The 16,735-nt window shown below is 40.5% G+C and overlaps 1 protein-coding gene across 2 annotated transcripts; it reads left to right on the top strand.

Moving 5' to 3' along the window:
• The first annotated feature begins 53 nt into the window (after window positions 1-53).
• sytl2b (synaptotagmin-like 2b) lies at window positions 54-14,742 on the top strand. 2 transcript variants are annotated; one of them, XM_080025322.1, is made up of 19 exons: window positions 54-187; window positions 1,993-2,153; window positions 2,714-2,831; window positions 4,206-4,254; window positions 4,402-4,504; window positions 4,594-5,023; window positions 5,111-5,316; window positions 5,671-8,205; window positions 10,036-10,149; window positions 10,235-10,285; window positions 10,650-10,744; window positions 10,841-10,957; window positions 11,401-11,570; window positions 12,328-12,430; window positions 12,525-12,686; window positions 13,232-13,316; window positions 13,428-13,530; window positions 13,990-14,195; window positions 14,571-14,742. In XM_080025322.1, exons 1-19 carry the CDS (start codon window positions 87-89, stop codon window positions 14,717-14,719), a joined length of 5,058 nt encoding a protein of 1,685 aa, XP_079881448.1. In that variant the 5' UTR covers window positions 54-86; the 3' UTR covers window positions 14,720-14,742. The 2 variants fall into 2 exon arrangements, with proteins under 2 accessions (XP_079881448.1, XP_079881447.1); XM_080025321.1 differs by having other exon boundaries at window positions 4,203-4,254.
• Window positions 14,743-16,735: the final 1,993 nt, after the last annotated feature.

Raw genomic sequence — 16,735 nt, 5'->3', positions numbered from 1 at the left:
TTGCGTGATTTTCCCGACAGCAATAGACACAGTTAGGCGGTCATTCCAACACACCTGCACGCTGAGATAACGCAGGAGGAGGAACCATGATCGACCTGAGCCACCTGACGGAGGAGGAGCAAGGGATGATAATGACGGTGCTGAGGAGAGATGCCGAGCTCAAGAAGGCTGAGGAGGAGAGAGTCAGGTTAGAAATATGGGTAACACTTTACAATAAGGGTACATTAATTACTGTTATTTAATACTTGGTAGTTAATGCTATTACTGGTTAGTTAATGCTTATGAAGCATTACCTAACTGTTAATACAAAGTTATAAACAGTTAGTCAATGCCTAGTTAGGCATTGACTACACTTAATTAAGCATTTACTAAGCTTGACGGTAAGTTCATGCGTATTAAGCACTGACTAAGCAGTTCTTAACAGTTAGTTAATGCTTTGTTAATGTTTATTTAGCATTAACTAAGCATAAACTAATCGTTCATTAATGTACCCTTATTATGAAGTGTTACCGAAAATATGTTACCCCTTCTGTCAGGCAGTCAAAAGAAAAATAAGTCCATGCTATCTTTGAACTTTTGTTTTTTCTATTAAAGGTTGTAAAGGCAATATCAAACCTTCAGAATTATTTTACAGGAGCAGAAATGCTCAGACCAACATTCGAGCTAATGTCATTTTATTGATTTGATAAGCTCCCTCCATCGCCTGTTTCTGAGATGAGGCCTTTTGTGGGACGGATGGTAACCATGCTGGTCAAAATGATGCTCATCTTGCCGTAATGGAATAACACAATAACAGCTTGGCTGGATACAAAGACGTTGCCCCTCTCAGCGTGAGATGGTCAATTACATTAGAGCAAAATTCAAGTCCACACATGGGAGAGCACAATGCTGCCCCGACAGACAGGGATAGAAAACCCTTAGAGGCCATGCGGATTAGTTTCACCTTACCTGTGAAGATGGCCACATTTTTTGCTTAACCTGCGAATTAGCTGTTCCTTGGCCCTTCCATTTAACCTGGGAGGAGTAAAACCAATCCTCTCGATGTATGTTCAAGGCTTTCTTAAGACAAACAAGAAGCCTTGTGTTTCTTTTTGACCTCTCCCATGTCCTGACGCAAAAGCAGGAACGTCTTACCCTTCTTCAGAATTCAACCATGTGTGTGTCATAAAAAAATTACCTCTCAAAACTCTTTGGAGATGTGTTTCAACTCACTCCCAGGAGTCAAGAATGCCATGAAAAATGTGAGTTTATTGGAATTGGCCTGGACAACTGTTCTTCTGAATGCCCGCCGTGTCCCGACCAGTCTGGTGTAAAAGGATTAAGCCAACAACCTGTAATAATGTGCTGCCCTTTATTCACATGACCGCCGTGGTCCTCCATTAAGATGGAATGATGAGTTGTTGTAGTGGTTCGATTTAAATGACTTTGATTCAATTTGAACTAGGAGAAGGAGATGTTTTCTCCCACACAAAATTATTTCCTTTAGCTAGAACATGTGCAGTTGTTATATAAAAGCTGATAATGATGAAGCAGTGACAATTTGGATTCAATAATGAAAATTATTTATTTTTTTAATCTGAGTTCTAAATTTTAAAAATAGCAAAGCAAAACAGACATTTGGTGGTTTCAAACCAAAAAGACGATTTCCAGTTGAGCAGAAATTTGTTTCAGATATGTGGCGTGAACAGATTCAAAACACCCTGTTGTTGTCCGTCTCAACTTTGTCTGGCCTTGATTTAATAATTTAATTTGGAGATTAGGGCAGCTGGAAATAAATGCACATTCCGTTCCGCTTAAAGTAAGCATTGTCTCGTATTTGTTCATTCACAGGAGAGGGTCTTTATGTGGCTCTGTAGCCACTGGGCTGGAGAAGCAGAGAGTAACTTTCATTTCTAGGAATAATACATGAAACAAAACACAATGAATGACAAAATAGAAAAGCATTTTTACTTAAACATTGCTACATGGGCTCCTTTGTGTTTCCCCTTTCAGGAAACTGGAGAAAATACTGAACAGTGGCTCAGAGACGGTCACCGAGCGTAAGTACCTGACCGGAGAGTGGTTTTACGAGGCCAAGTCTCGTAGACACATGGACAAGATCCACGGCTCGGAAATCATCCTAGCCTCCATGAAGCCGAGGAAAGCTGGTTTAGGTGTGTTCCCTTTGCACTGTTGACAAAGGGCTTGTTTTTTAAGCACCTGTTGCTATCAAGGAGAGAATCTAGCACACTGTACTTTTTTTTCAACCTTTTATCCAGCTGCAGGTCCTATCTTCTTGCCCGAAAGGATAAAATCCTAAAACCAAAGTATAAATCCAATCTTTTCACAGTCTGAGGCTTGCAAAGTTGACTTTATGGACGTGACAGCAGAAAAGAACATCACTGTAAAGCAGCCCAGTTTGTGAAAATCTTAGATTTAAATAAAAAAAATTTGGCCCCGCCAAACATTTTTTCCTCCTAGTAGACCGTTTTGGATCATCAGAAAACCTGCTACTACTGGATAAAAAGTAACCATGTATTCCATTTTCCCTGTAAGCTTCGTCCGTCTGAACTGCAAAGCAACCAATGGGCTGCTACAGGGACTATAGCTATAACTTTATCTGTCTAAAATAAAAATAAAAAACAGTATTTCAAATCTAGAATGGTTAATTACACTGTGTTGTTTTCATAATCTCCTGTAAACGCGCCTCATTCTTTGTCCCTTAATGCTGCAGACGGGTCTCTTAGGGTGGAAAGATCCAAGGCACCCAGCAGTCGAGGTCCGGATATCGTCCCTCCACCAAAACCTGCCAGAAGTTTGGATGCACGACCGCCACGGCCACGGGATATCAAGTACAACATCTTTTCTTATGCAAAGATCTATCCTTCTATAACCTCTTTATTTCCCTATTTACATGATTATGATTAGTTAGCCTGCCACAGAGGTGACTTTATTCAATGTGGTCAGGGTTGGAGACATTAAAAGGCGGCAAGCCACACCTTCATCTAAAGAATTAATTGATTGGCCAAAAGATCTCTCACCACTCTTAATTGATTTTAGTTTAGTTGTTTCCACTCACACACGTGGTGTGTACAATACTCTAATATGCCTCGTTGTGGCCCTTGAATACTCTTCTTCAAAGGGCCACTTCCCTTTACGTTTAACAACCTCATCACTATGAGACAGTTGCAGCTTGTCTCTTTCTTACACTATAAGTTTACATTTGTGTGTGTGTGTGTGCAGTGTATGACTCAACCTGTGTAAACATAGGTGGTGCTAACAGGGAACATGGTAACTTTATAGCCCAGCAGGAGCTTCCTGCTCACAACATTGCAGGATGTGGTCTGAGGTATTAAAAGGGAAAACACGTCGACAGTTGAGCAAAGTGTTTAATTCAATAACGCTTGCCGCATAGTTTCTCCTAATGAGAAGTGACTGTTTGTGTTAGTGGCAAGGTTTATTTCTAGAGGGAAATTCTACCGAAGGGATCACAATGTTTCTTCTCTTGTTGTTCTGAGCTGGTTTCCAGTAGTTTCTGGCTGATAATGATAATTTTATTCTTCGTAACTGGATTATTATGGCATTCTGAATATTGTAACAGTGCGGAGCCACTTAATCCTGTTAAGAACTTTATTTGGCAGAAACGTCCAAAACAACAGAAAATGTCCCATAGATGAGACATATTTAACACCCCTCTACACGTTGGGTCAATGTTTGATTTGGCTAACCTTCTGTTCTTCTAGCAGAGGGCTGCAAATTGACAAAACATAAATAGACGCAATCTTACGTTTTTCAGTCTACTCCCTTTGTTTGTTTTTTTGCTGAATCACATGGATTTTAAATCATTAAATATATTTGCTTCCCTGTGATATGAAATGTCTTATTCAGCAACAAAAAGATGTTAGGAGATTTAATTTTTATCTTTTTATCCATTTATCAGTTTTTCTAATGCTTTTATGCTCTTGTGATACTTTGGTTTATCACATTGAGTGGACATCTTTTTCTTTGAAATCAGTGTTATTTACGAATCAGCAAGCCCCAGTCATGCACACCATAGTTGTACGTTTGCTTAAAAACACACAGACTTTGCTGCTGAGGTGCTTTGCAGCAGGCACATGACTTTAACATTTACTTACTCTCTGTAACCTCAATTGATCCTTAGCAGCACTTGTATTTCCATTACATCCACATTTCCTTACCAAACATTTCATCTGTTTTTCCAGCAGTGATGCAGAAAAAGATAATCTTAATTCCCCAGTCCGCTCTCCAAGAACGGTATGGCATACGTGTTAAACAACCTTTCCGTAAAAAAATGTCTTTCTTTTACACATTATGAATTGCAGATATTGCGATGTTAAACATTAATTCATTGTTTGTTTGTTTTTTCTTTTTTTTTCTTTCTTTTTTTCACTTCACTTCAAGCCAAGGCCAAACCCTTTCAACCGAGCTTCCCTTATTGTCGTTGAACCACCTGAAAATATCAAAGACATGTCAAGCAGTCGGGACCACGACTCAACTGAGATAGGTTCGAAGTGAAAACAGACACTGCACAAATGATTCACACAAATCATTTACAAAGTGATGAACCAATACTTCTTCTGTGTTTTTCTTCAGAGCCCGTATCTCCACTGAAGAGCCATGCGGCAGCAGAAGCCAGTCAAACTTCAGGCTCTGTCACATCAGAAGGCTCCTCTGCAGGGTTCAGGCCAGTGCCAAAGAAGAGGACATTTATCTCAAGACGTAACTCGTCTCAATCAGATAGCAATATTCCCGTCTTAGAAGCCCAGGTAGGGTCACTGGGGGTTGTTCCTGCCCCAAGACGGAGCCTGCAGCGAGGGTCCAGTGGCAGTTCTAAACAGTCCCATCCAAAAGGCTTAGAGGAAATGCCAAAGAAAAGCGTTGTCTCTAGCCAAGTATCTCAGTTTGCTCCACCGCCCAAATCTTTAGTTGAAAACTCCCAGCAGCCACTTTGCGATGTATCTGAGGTTTCTTGTAATTTCAGCTGGGAGAGAGAAAGACACCCAGCGCCGGTAACAACAGACAGGTCAGTGTATGATAAATCCTTGGACCCCCAACATGTAATTAAATCTTCTCATTCTTCCATTGCCATTCACAACCTGTGCAATTTCAGACCAGCCACACGCACCAGGACTGACTTGTCCACTGACAGAGAAATCCCACAGAAGAGCGATGAACGATTTGATCAGAGAGAACGTGAAGCGGTGAACATCGTCAGTGTGCACACAGGCAGCGTCCAGGGTTCAGACAGAGAAAACAACAGCAGTGTGGGTACATCAACGAGGCAGGGAGAGCTGAGTCTGACCCTTAACACTGTGGGTGAGTTCGGTTACAAGAAATAACTGTTTACTATAGTTAAAAGTATGTGTTGACTTGTTGACTTCAGTGTCAAATAAGGCAGTGGTTCCCAAGTTTTTAAAATTAAGCTACAGTATATGTGAACAGTTGTGCGCAGTTCTCAGACTATTTAATTTTAAATGTAGTTAGATTGACTGCTATAAAATGTGCTTCTTGTTTTAACTTTAGTGATATCTCCTTAGCACCAGCATGTTGTGTAATTGTGAGAATGTAAACGTGTTGACACTAGCCTTTATACGTGCAGCCTCGCATTGCTGCTAACATGGCTGCAGACTTAGTCTGGTTATTTACTTTTCTTTACACACTTTTTTTCAGATTCAGATCCTCCAGTATCGTATGATCTCCACTTCATTGATAAGTCTGATAAGAAAATGCAGACCAAATCAAATCCGAAATCAGTGTTTAAATTATCCACTCAGACCTCTTGTCCAACTGGTGAGGATGAGGACTCCATCGCAAAGGTGTTGGACTGGTTCAATCGCAGCACAGACAGCCTTGACTGGCCAAAAACAGAAGACGTTCAGGGGCTGAAAAAAGGCTCTGACAAACGTGCAGAAATCCGGCAATTTAGAGGTGAAGATTCCTCAAGAAAATATGCTGACAATGTTATAAGCGATAGAAAGATGGAAACTTTTGAAATGAAGAGAAATCACCTACAAAGACAGACCGACGACGCCAAAGAGTTAAGATCAACAGACAGAATAGGCAACAAGGCACTGGCCAAAACACAAGAAGAAGTGAAGAAGGATACGAGTGAAAGAATGTGGTCACAGGAGGTTGAAGACGTTTACGATGAAAACCAGGCAGCAAAAATCTCCAATTTGAAGTCATTCTGGGAGAAAAGCAACTCAGGTCCTAAAATACTAATTGGTAAATCAATCACGCCCAGCGACAAAGGAAAAAAAGCTGGTCATCTTTCAGTGGAGGGAGATGAGGAGAAAGTGTCTGATATGCCTTCTGTGCCTGGAATATACAATGGAAAGGGTAGTTATGATAAGTATACCTCAAATGGGCTTGAAAGAGAACAACAGGTGGTGATCAGCTCACAGAAAGACACTGGAGACAATGTTCCCATATATAATGATCAGGAGGTAGACAGTCTGCTGATGAAGACTTCAACTCAAAGGAACCATAACGACCCATCTTCCTCTGATTATTTAAAGGTAGCAGCCAGTCCGCAAGTAGTAGACAAAAGAGCATCAGACACTAAAGTTTTAAGTGTTACAAAACTTAGTCCACAACTATGGACAGTAATCCAGTCTAGACTGAGTCCAGAGTCCGACAGTGTCTCCTTAGTCAAACCAAAACCGCAACCTGACACTATTTCCCAATATAAAGAAATGTTGCCGCAAGACGAACTGTCCAAGAACATTTCTGTGTCCCACCTGGATACAGATCTCCAAACAATGGACAGTCCAGAATCTGACAAGCTCTATTCATCCAGAAACATCCCATATATGGAATACAAGCAAGGTGGGGGTGAGGTACAAATCACCCCCAAAACACAAATACGCAGAGGTTCAAGTGAAGATTTAAAGAGAAGGGAGATTGAGGAGCATGGTGTGCCGTCAAGCATGTCTCTTAAACGAAAGGAGGATACGTCTAATAAAGACAGAGTTAACAGTCCTCACTCAAACAGACGAGGTTCATCGCATCAAGAAAGCACTGCAGAGAAGATAAAGCAGCTCAAATCTTTCTGGGAGCAGGAGAGGAACAATCCAGTGTTTTACACTGGCAAAGCCAGAGCTCTTGGGGAGGGTAAGGTCACTCGAGGTGCAAATCAGGCAAAACTGACTAAAAGATTTACAAAGTCGGAGTATGACCTTAGCTCAATGGGAAATTATTCAGACAGCGACGAGGAAGGCTCAGAAAGACGACATCAGTATTTCAATCAAAGATTAGACAAGTTGTCCCCAAGCCTGGGCACAAGCCGAATACAATTTAACACCCTGCGTGTGTTCTGGGATGAGGCCACGTCAGATAACAAGGGATCGTTAACCTTTGACAAACCCAAAAGCCCAAAGAGGAAAGAGCCATTGGGTTCCCAGCTGACAGATCAAGAGTTAAAGGGTGGCGACCCTGAGGTTTACCGGGTATCACCTGCTTTTGAGAAAACAAGACCAGCTGTCGTGAAATCATCTCCACCTTCACAGGGTCGATCGAAGTCGCCTCATGATAGACAGACGGGCTTCGGGACAAGAGCAGCGAATGACGCTATGTCCAATTATACAACAGCTGAGCAGCAGAGAGAGTCCAAAAGGAGCTCTAAAGACACTAACAGAGATGAGAAATCCACCAAACCACAAAGCGGTTCAGGAAAGGAGGCTCGCAGAAAAGACACTTCGAGCAGTCGTGGAAATTCTATGCGTCGCGCCAGAAGCATGTTCACTCTGAGTGCTCCTGATGAAACCGATCAAAGCCACTTTCAAGTGGATGGTAGCCCTGTCCACTCCCAGAGCAGGAAACAGAGGCAGAACGCTGAAAGGGCTGCTGGAGGGTCGAGCAGATCTTCGGAGGAAACCGAGAATCTGACCCCACGTGCACGGGCATGTGTTCCCAAAGACTACCGGCATTACCTGGGCATGACTGATGAGACCAGCGTCCACACCTCCCTAGCCCCGGCTGTGAAGAGTGAGGGGTCTGATGGCAAGTCTGGGTATGGGTTTGACCTGGTGGGGCCGATGAGGGCCAGCACTCCAGTGAGCTCAGAGGAGCGTTACAGCAGCAGGAGGAGCAGCAAGACGAGTCAACGCCCCCTGTGGTCAATGTACAGCAGCTCAGACACAGGCCCAGAGTCAGCTCTGAGCAGCACATCGGAAACCTGGTCCACCTCTAGGAACAGTTCCACCCGTGAGTTTTTATAGTTTAAGAACAATCAACTAAAGCTGTTTTTGTTGAAAGTCAAAGCACAATACAATTTACATGCTAGCATGCTTTTTTCTGGTAACATGAGCGTGAGCAGTTTTTCAAAGTTCATTTGGATCAGATGAGATTCGATTATTTATTTAGTTTTGTAAATGTGTTGCCACAGTCTGTACAGAGCCTTACAAAATATACATAACATAACATAAATACATGATGCATAGACAGCACCTTCCCATACGCCAGTTACAGGGGTGTATTATTTAGTTATGTCAGGCAGAGGGAACAAATCTCCTGCTAAAACGTGCCCGTTTCCAGGCTAGAGTTCTGTATCTTTGACCTGATGGAAGCAATCTGTCTGGGGTCATGTGCTGGTACATGCTCTCCGGGTGATGAGGTCTTAGAAGTTGCAGGTGGGGAGGCCATGCTTTTGCAGGCATTGTGTGTATGAGCTTGTTCCTTTTGGCAGCAGTCAATAGTCTTTATGCCTGGAAGCATCTGCCCTCTTCTGCTTATATCAGGTATAAGGTTAAAGTTTTGAGGAAAGGAGTTCTTCCATGAATATGATTAACAGTAAATAAAAACTTCTCACATATGGCAGAAATATTAATTATTTTCTTTCTTTCTTTTTATAATAGTATGTATATATTTTTAACAAATATAAATACTGATCATTACAACAGAAGCATTTTAAACAATTACTAAAACAGAAAAATATCTAATGTAATCAATATTTTTATATTTATTCTGTTCCAATGTATGACATAATTCTCACAATGTATTGAAAATAAAGAGAGTTATTGAAGTAATCCAACTCCTGCTGTTTGCAGATTCATGGACAGTTATTATTACCATGGGTTGTATCCAGCAGTATCCTTGACATCATGTCCGTGTCTCTGTTATCTGTGTTAGTAGAAGCAAATCCTTGTAAACACTGTGTGAAACTGTGGTCAGCTGCTCATGTTTAACTTGTGGGCTGGGTGATACATTCTTCTAACTTTACTGCCACCGCACAGATAAAAAAAAATAATCACCAACCTACAACGCAGGTGTTCTTTTACAGTAGTTTGAATATGAAGTATGGACTACACCTATGTATCTTTCAAACCGGTCGATGGAAAATCATCCTAATTCCCAATTAATGCATACTAAAGCAATCAAATAAAACTAAAAATAATAACACATTTATAACTAAGTACCATTCAGTTCCTCTATCTTTCAGATCCGATACCTACTGCTAGGAATACCTTGAATTCAGTTTTTATTATTATATTTCACAGCTTAACATTAAAGTTTAATATTTGTATTAGTGTGTATTGATTATAATTGTTAACAACAATTATTATTATGATTATTATTATTATTCCCTTTTCAGCAAAAATTCCAAACATCTGGTATCAGGTATTTGACCTTGCAGTGTTAAATTATTTATTGAGGGGGCGCCCTTAGCTCAGTTGGTAGGGCGTCCCCCCCATGGGCCTCGGCCAGCAGCGGACCCGGGTTCGATTCCAGCCCGCGGTCGTTCTCTGCATGTCACTCCCCTCTCTGCCCCATTTCAACTCTGTCTCTACACTATCAATAAAGCATAAAAATGCAAAAAAATATGTCTTTAAATTATTTATTGATAACAAAATAAGTGTTAGTCCAGACACACAACTTATTTGAACTTTGGTAAAATAATCTCTGCAATCAGAACACATAATGATCAACATCACTGTTTACTATAATGCCAATACTTGCACTGACATATTGTAGCATGAACAACTGTCAGCCAACAAAGAAAAAAGGTGGAATCAAGCCTTTTTTTTCTATCTGCAGGTGATAATGAAGATCAGAGCCAACACCCTGTAAGGAAAGCATTGTGGCGAGCTGAAGCACGGCCTAAAAATCTGGCTAAAAGCATGGAGGACATCACAGCACCATTATCACCACGTGAGCATGTCCTCGGATTCCAAGTCAGATCGTCTTCATGCACAGATGAATCGGGGGTTACTCTAATTTATTTTGTTTGTAACAGGACAAGAAAGAAGGCCAGACCCGACTGCTGACATAAGGCGCATTAGTGATGGTAAAAATATCCTGATCCTTTTCATTGTAGATGTCTTTGCAAACATATTAAAGCTGGGGTGGAGGATTTGGGGAGAAAATGGCAGTTGGGATAGAGATTCGAATCCAAATACCTCAACCGCTCCACTTGTTCCCTTTGGTCCCTCCCCTATGGTCCCTCCCTGACACGCTCTACACCAAAAAAGTTGTGCCAAAGTGAATGGACAGTCCCAACAGCCAATAAGAACAGAGAATCGGAGCTTCGCTCTGATTGGTCAAATTGTACAGCTCATGTTAACCAATTGTTGACCAATCAGAAATCACATACCCAAGCTTTAACTAATTACATTTTTGTATCTTCTGCTTCCCGATCAACTGTTGTTTAGTTTCATCCGTCGCGTCACCCTCCTCGTCCTTATTTTCGGATCCGGAGCACCTGAAGAAGATGCGCAAATCAGTGCCTTCGTTCTTACAGAAGGAGGTAAAGCCCAGTCTGCACCTTAAAGTCCACTTGGTCAAAGACTGTTCTGCATCCGTGAGCACGGAACCTTTTATATGTGTGCTGTCTGTGTTGCAGGACGTTGGCAGAGACACTGACTCCACCTGCGATGAAAGTGATCACAGAGGACGACTAATGATGGGAAACTCTTTGACTGACCTCACTGGTTCCCCTGACATGGCGTCTGTGTCTTCTGTATGTTCACACACCACATCGGGAGTCATTTACACATGCTTCACATTAAGCACTGCAAATTGAGATATTCAGGGATTGACTTTAACCCATAATTAATATTTTCTGTTAGCAGTGGAATCGCTGTTTCAATCAACAATAGTCATGTTATTCCCTTCTCTGTTTATAAGTTTAAACAATGTTTTTTTCGGCCACATCAGACTCATGGTAAGTGATGCAGTATATCAAATTTTCCGCAGCTGTTTTTGGATACACAAGAGGCTTTGTACAACTTTTTACACACCTGCAGCACCAACCAGCTCTGTCTTGACCTCTATGTCTATATACTGTACATTAGGAACATACATTATACATTTTAAAATGTCCAATACATTTTTTTTACATAATGATTCCAGTTGTGATTGACAGTATACAATGTTTGCCTACTTGTTTGTGTGTGCTCCAAGCTGAGTGGGAGTGTGATGACCATGTACAGCGGGGACTTTGGGAATGTGGAGGTTCAGGGAAACATCCAGTTCTCCATCAACTACGTTCAGAGGCTAAGGGAGTTTCACATCTTTGTGGCCGAGTGCCGAGACTTGGCTGCAGTCGACCCAAAGAGGGGCCGCTCAGATCCGTAAGTACTGTACCTGAAATTCTCCAGGATCATATTCTAGGATTTCTATACAGTATATGTCTTGATCATCCTCTGCCAAGTGAGAATGACATGTTGATGTGCCCGAAATTAGCAACCACTGAAATTCAGTGAGTATGTTGACATGCGGCCTAGCAGTGTCGTATTCAAGACCACCTAAACCATAACCAAGTCGTGACCAAGACCAGAATCTATCGAGGCATTGACAAGTCCAAGACTTTTAGGGATTGAGACCAAGTCAAGACCAGGACAAGACCAATGCGAAGCCCATACTGCATGACACACTTGTGATAAAATGTGGAACATGCAAGCCATGAGCACTCTGTAAGATTGACATTTCCCTAAAAACACCCACAAAACTTTATTAAGATTCCTTTATTCACCTCTTGTATTACCATAAATACTATATGTGTGGGTGTATTAAGTGATATCCTTGCAGTAGTGGTTTTGACCTGTCTTGAAATATAATCCAAGTCCTCTTTGTCTGAGGCCGAGACAAGAAGAATATGTGGATGATTCCAAGACAAGGCCGAAACCTTCTAAAAGTGGTCTCGAGACCAAGACCAGTCTTGAATACTACAACACTGTACTCAAGTATGTCACGAAATACTCAGTGAATCCTTTGTAATATTTTCGAAATAATTCTTAGTACTTGATTTATTTCAGTTTTCAAGTTGATGAGGTAATGTGTATGTTAAAAAAGTGTATCTTGCATTGATGTTGTTTTTTGCTTCTGAAGGTATGTCAAAAGCTACCTGCTTCCTGACAAAGCTCATCTGGGAAAGAGGAAAACATCGGTCAAAAAGAAGACACTGAATCCAACTTTCAACGAGATCCTCAGAGTAATTACCTGCAGATTACACTTTCCCACACTTGATACTTGGCATGTATGACAGTCAACAAACAAAAGCTGCTTGCTCTTACTTGTCCTTGCAGTATCGTGTTCGCATGGAGTACCTTAGAACCCAGACTCTCATTCTCTCTGTTTGGCATCACGACACCTTTGGCAGGAACAGTTTCCTTGGCGAGGTAGACGTGGACCTCTCAAAGTGGGATTTTGACCACACCCAGAAGAACTACTTACCCCTGAAAGCAAGGGTAAGAAGGAAGACATGCATGAACAGCCTGCTTGATACTCAGAAGTTGTTTTTTCATCAAGCAACGGCTTGGTTATCTAAGAATGTGATCATTCTGCTCACTTCCCCAGAGCCTTTTATGATCTTGTTATATATCACTGACCTGTTGTTATTTTGGAGCTATCCTCAATGTTCCCAGTGCTCAAAGTTCCCAGATTTATATGGCACCAAATGGGATGTTTAATAATGTACTATTCCAGTGTAACAGAATGCATACAGTATTCTGGATAAACAAACGCTGTAAAGTAAACAGCACTGACTTGATATCCATCATGATACATTCGTGTTAACTTTACCTGATAACCTCATCTGTATACCACTTGGTTCAGTTATGATATACAGAAGTATAAGTAAGTAAACCTTGTTTTCCCCCTATATCATCCTATTGAGACCTGGGAACATTGATAGGCTTCCGTTATTTTGCAACCTGTGTACACAGGTAGTTGTTTGGTTTCATGCATTTTGGATCTACTGTCAATGTGATGTATAACCTATCAAACATTTCAGACTACACCCACTCTAGTGCCATCAAATGGTCAAGGAGAGATGAGACTAGCCTTACGTTTCCTGCCACAGATCATCCACAGTGAAGGTCTGAACACAGATTTATTCTATTACTTAAGTAGGACTTTTTTCAATTAAAAATGTTCAATATGCCATGACAATTTAACATTTTGTAAATCTTGTCCTTTCTTCTCCAAAGGATTAGCAAAGGAGGCTCCAAACGCCGGAGAGGTTCACATTTGGGTGAAAGAATGCAAGAACCTGCCCCTTGTCAGGGCCACCATTGACCCATTTGTTAAATGGTATGGCACAATACATCTTAGTTCATGAAAGTTCATGGTCTCCACATAAGCTAAGCTAAGCTAACCTGGTGTCAAAAGAAACAAAAATCGCCTACCAGTATTAAAGCTCACTAATTTACGCTTGATATCTTGTTTTTTAATAAGTACAAATACAGTAGCCTTAAAACAACTGTTTATGGTTTAACGGGGGAGCATGCGCCAACATATTTAGTTTTATTACCTTTGGAAAGAGCCTAGCTGTTCCCCCCTGTTTCCAGTCTTTAAGCTAAGTTTAGCTAACCCTTTCCTGGCTGCAGCGTTAGCTTTGTATTGAAGGTACACACATGAGAATGGTTATCAACCTTCACAGCTTACTCATCAACTCATTTCCCACAATGTCACAATTTTTCCACAAAGTGTACCAATTCAATTATTCTGCTGTGTCAGTGAACACGTTTCCTTTTCCTACCTCGTCTTAAGCTTTGTGCTGCCAGACACAAGCAGGAAGAGTCGCCAGAAGACACGTGTTTTGCGGAGGACAGCCGACCCAGCGTTTAACCACACAATGGTGTACGACGGCATCAGAGAGGCTGATTTATCAGAGGCCTGTGTGGAGCTCACAGTGTGGGACCGAGACCGGCTAGCCAGCAACCTGCTAGGGGGCCTGAGGCTTGGAGTTGGGACAGGTAATTGTCCAACTAATTTCACAGTAACAAATCTGACTCAAGCAAGTAGTAGCAATGGTAGTGATTGTCAGCTTGTGCATCGCATTGTTTTAAATATAAACTAGCATATATTCTGCGAGATAACACTAGATGTTTCACATTTCTCAGGTCAATGTTAAAGCCTAAATGTATGGCCGCAAATTGAAATGATCAATAAATCGGTATATTTTTTTCTTAATGTATGGTTTGTTTTTTAAATTATCCAAGTTGTACAAAAGTATTTGAGTGAATTAGTTACATACAATACGATACTATAATACTTTATTATCAGAGCAAGTTGTCACTTTATATCACTGCATGGTTTTAATGCTTGTATGTGCCTGTGTGTTTCTATAGGGAAAAGTTTTGGAGCGGCAGTGGACTGGATGGACTCGACTCCCTTTGAGATGGCCCTATGGGAGCGCATGAAAGCCTCCCCTAATGAGTGGGTGGAGGACATACTCCCATTACGAATGATGAGCTCTGCCAAAACCGCATTCAAATAAATAAATGTATACCAAACCTCCATACGCAGTAAATTAACTATTTTAAAGTGATTTGATTTTAATCCAGACCGGGTTGAAAAAATTTAACGACAGTGGAAAAGAAAGAAACTAAAAGATATGCAACCATATGGCTGTTAACAACATTGCTGTGGTGCTAACTAACAAAACCTTTTTCCTAGCAAAGTGGCATTTTGAGCACTTTTGTCCAGATATCTGTGGAAACTTCAGAAGTGCACAAGGAAATTGTAAAATAATAGGAAAAAAATCTCAAGGGAGCGAATTGAGTGTAAGTCCAGTGTCTGGCACCACTGTGACCTTTTATCCTAGAAAGAAAGAAGAAATTCAAGACACCTGCTGGTACATGTGTTGACTTTTTGCCTTTTTAAGGGTGTTCAAACAGGAATATCAATAGACAAAAAAGCAACACAGGGAAATGTAGTAAAGAAACCACATCGATCACACTGCAATTTAATGAAAACATTTTATACAGACTTACATTTAGGTAACAAAAAACATGTGCAAGTCTTGCACATCTTGGCACATATTTTTTACTAAAGACTTTTACTACCAACAGTTGTTAAGTAATTTGTTAGTTGTCAAAGTAATTTGTACTCCTTAAACATCTCAAGAGACAAATTATAGTTAGCTTTGTATAAGGCTAATAATTACCATCTTCAACAGTAAGAGACTTGATGGCATACAGTGCTAACAAAAAAGACAAATGTGCTTGGAATGAAAAATTATTTATGTTAAATTATTGGAATGACCGTTGAAAAAATTCAGGGTTACTTTAAAAAGAAAATGGTCAGTACTTTCTTAATTTCTGGCATTTTAAATGGTTTTGTAAATAGTTTTATTCCATTATTCAAAGACTTATAAGATCTCGATAAAAGTAAATTAACATGTCACAATTAAGACACTGTGTAATGTGTTTTACATTGCGCTGGACCTATGAGAAACTTATAGGTCTTATAGGTGACTTACGTCACGTGTAATGTAACTGTTCGAAACATCCTTTTATTCACTCATTCAGTCTGAAAACTTCACTTCTCACACTAACACTTATTCTGACAGTATTGATGAATCTAATTTAATTTGACAGCATATCTGACATGTGATGAACTCTCGCATTTAATCATGTTAACCACAAGTGGGATTAAAGAAACACAGAACAATTTACACAAGTCTGCTTTTTCCTTGTCATTTAGCATGATCTGATACATTTCAGTGGTGGTTGCTCACCTTTGCCTTAACATTTGGTACAAGTAGCCTATTCATACCCCCTTTCAGGATGGCAGACACTTTGGCGATCCCTTAACTTTTTAAAGATTTAAATTCTCATCTCCAGTCTTGAACAACAATGTCCTCCAGTCTTGAACAATAATTACATGCTAAATTTATGACATTCCCATCAGCCTCAGCTGTAATTTGTGGTAGCAGATGCTATCATGCTAACACGCTAAACGAGTATGATCAACGTGGTAAACATTATACATTACCAGCTTAACATCATGAGAACTCTAATAGCTTTGTTGAATTTGTAAGTGGTCTTTCTAAGATTAAAGACAACTAAAAAAGAAAAACTAAAAGAAAAGTAAAACTAGTCAGTGTAATTAATTGTCTGTCAACCATGAATGACTACTACTAAATGTTGTGCCAATAAATCTAATACAGTAGATGTTTAGAAATGTTCCAGAATGTTACTTGCCAATTGCACTAGATAAAAACTAAACGGATCGGCAGAGTCATTAGTATTCATCCTCTGAGGAAAATGAATGTCTGTATGGGAATCCAGTCGTGACCAAAGTGTTGGACCAATCCACTGATGTCGTCTCGTCTCTAGAGCTGCTACACTATAAGCATTGCTAAAGCCTTTGGACGGGAGCGTATCAATGTTCCCAGGGTAGGGCTCAATGGGATAATATGTAGGAGGGAAACTAGGCTAACTCACTTAAAAGATACCTGAACTGTGTGCAAGTGGTAGAGATGAGTCAATCAGGTAAATCATTACTTTAA

This window comes from Ammodytes marinus (assembly GCF_949987685.1).
Source record: "Ammodytes marinus genome assembly, chromosome: 3".
Taxonomy (NCBI): domain Eukaryota; kingdom Metazoa; phylum Chordata; class Actinopteri; order Uranoscopiformes; family Ammodytidae; genus Ammodytes; species Ammodytes marinus.
This window is presented reverse-complemented; position numbering and strand designations above follow the sequence as displayed.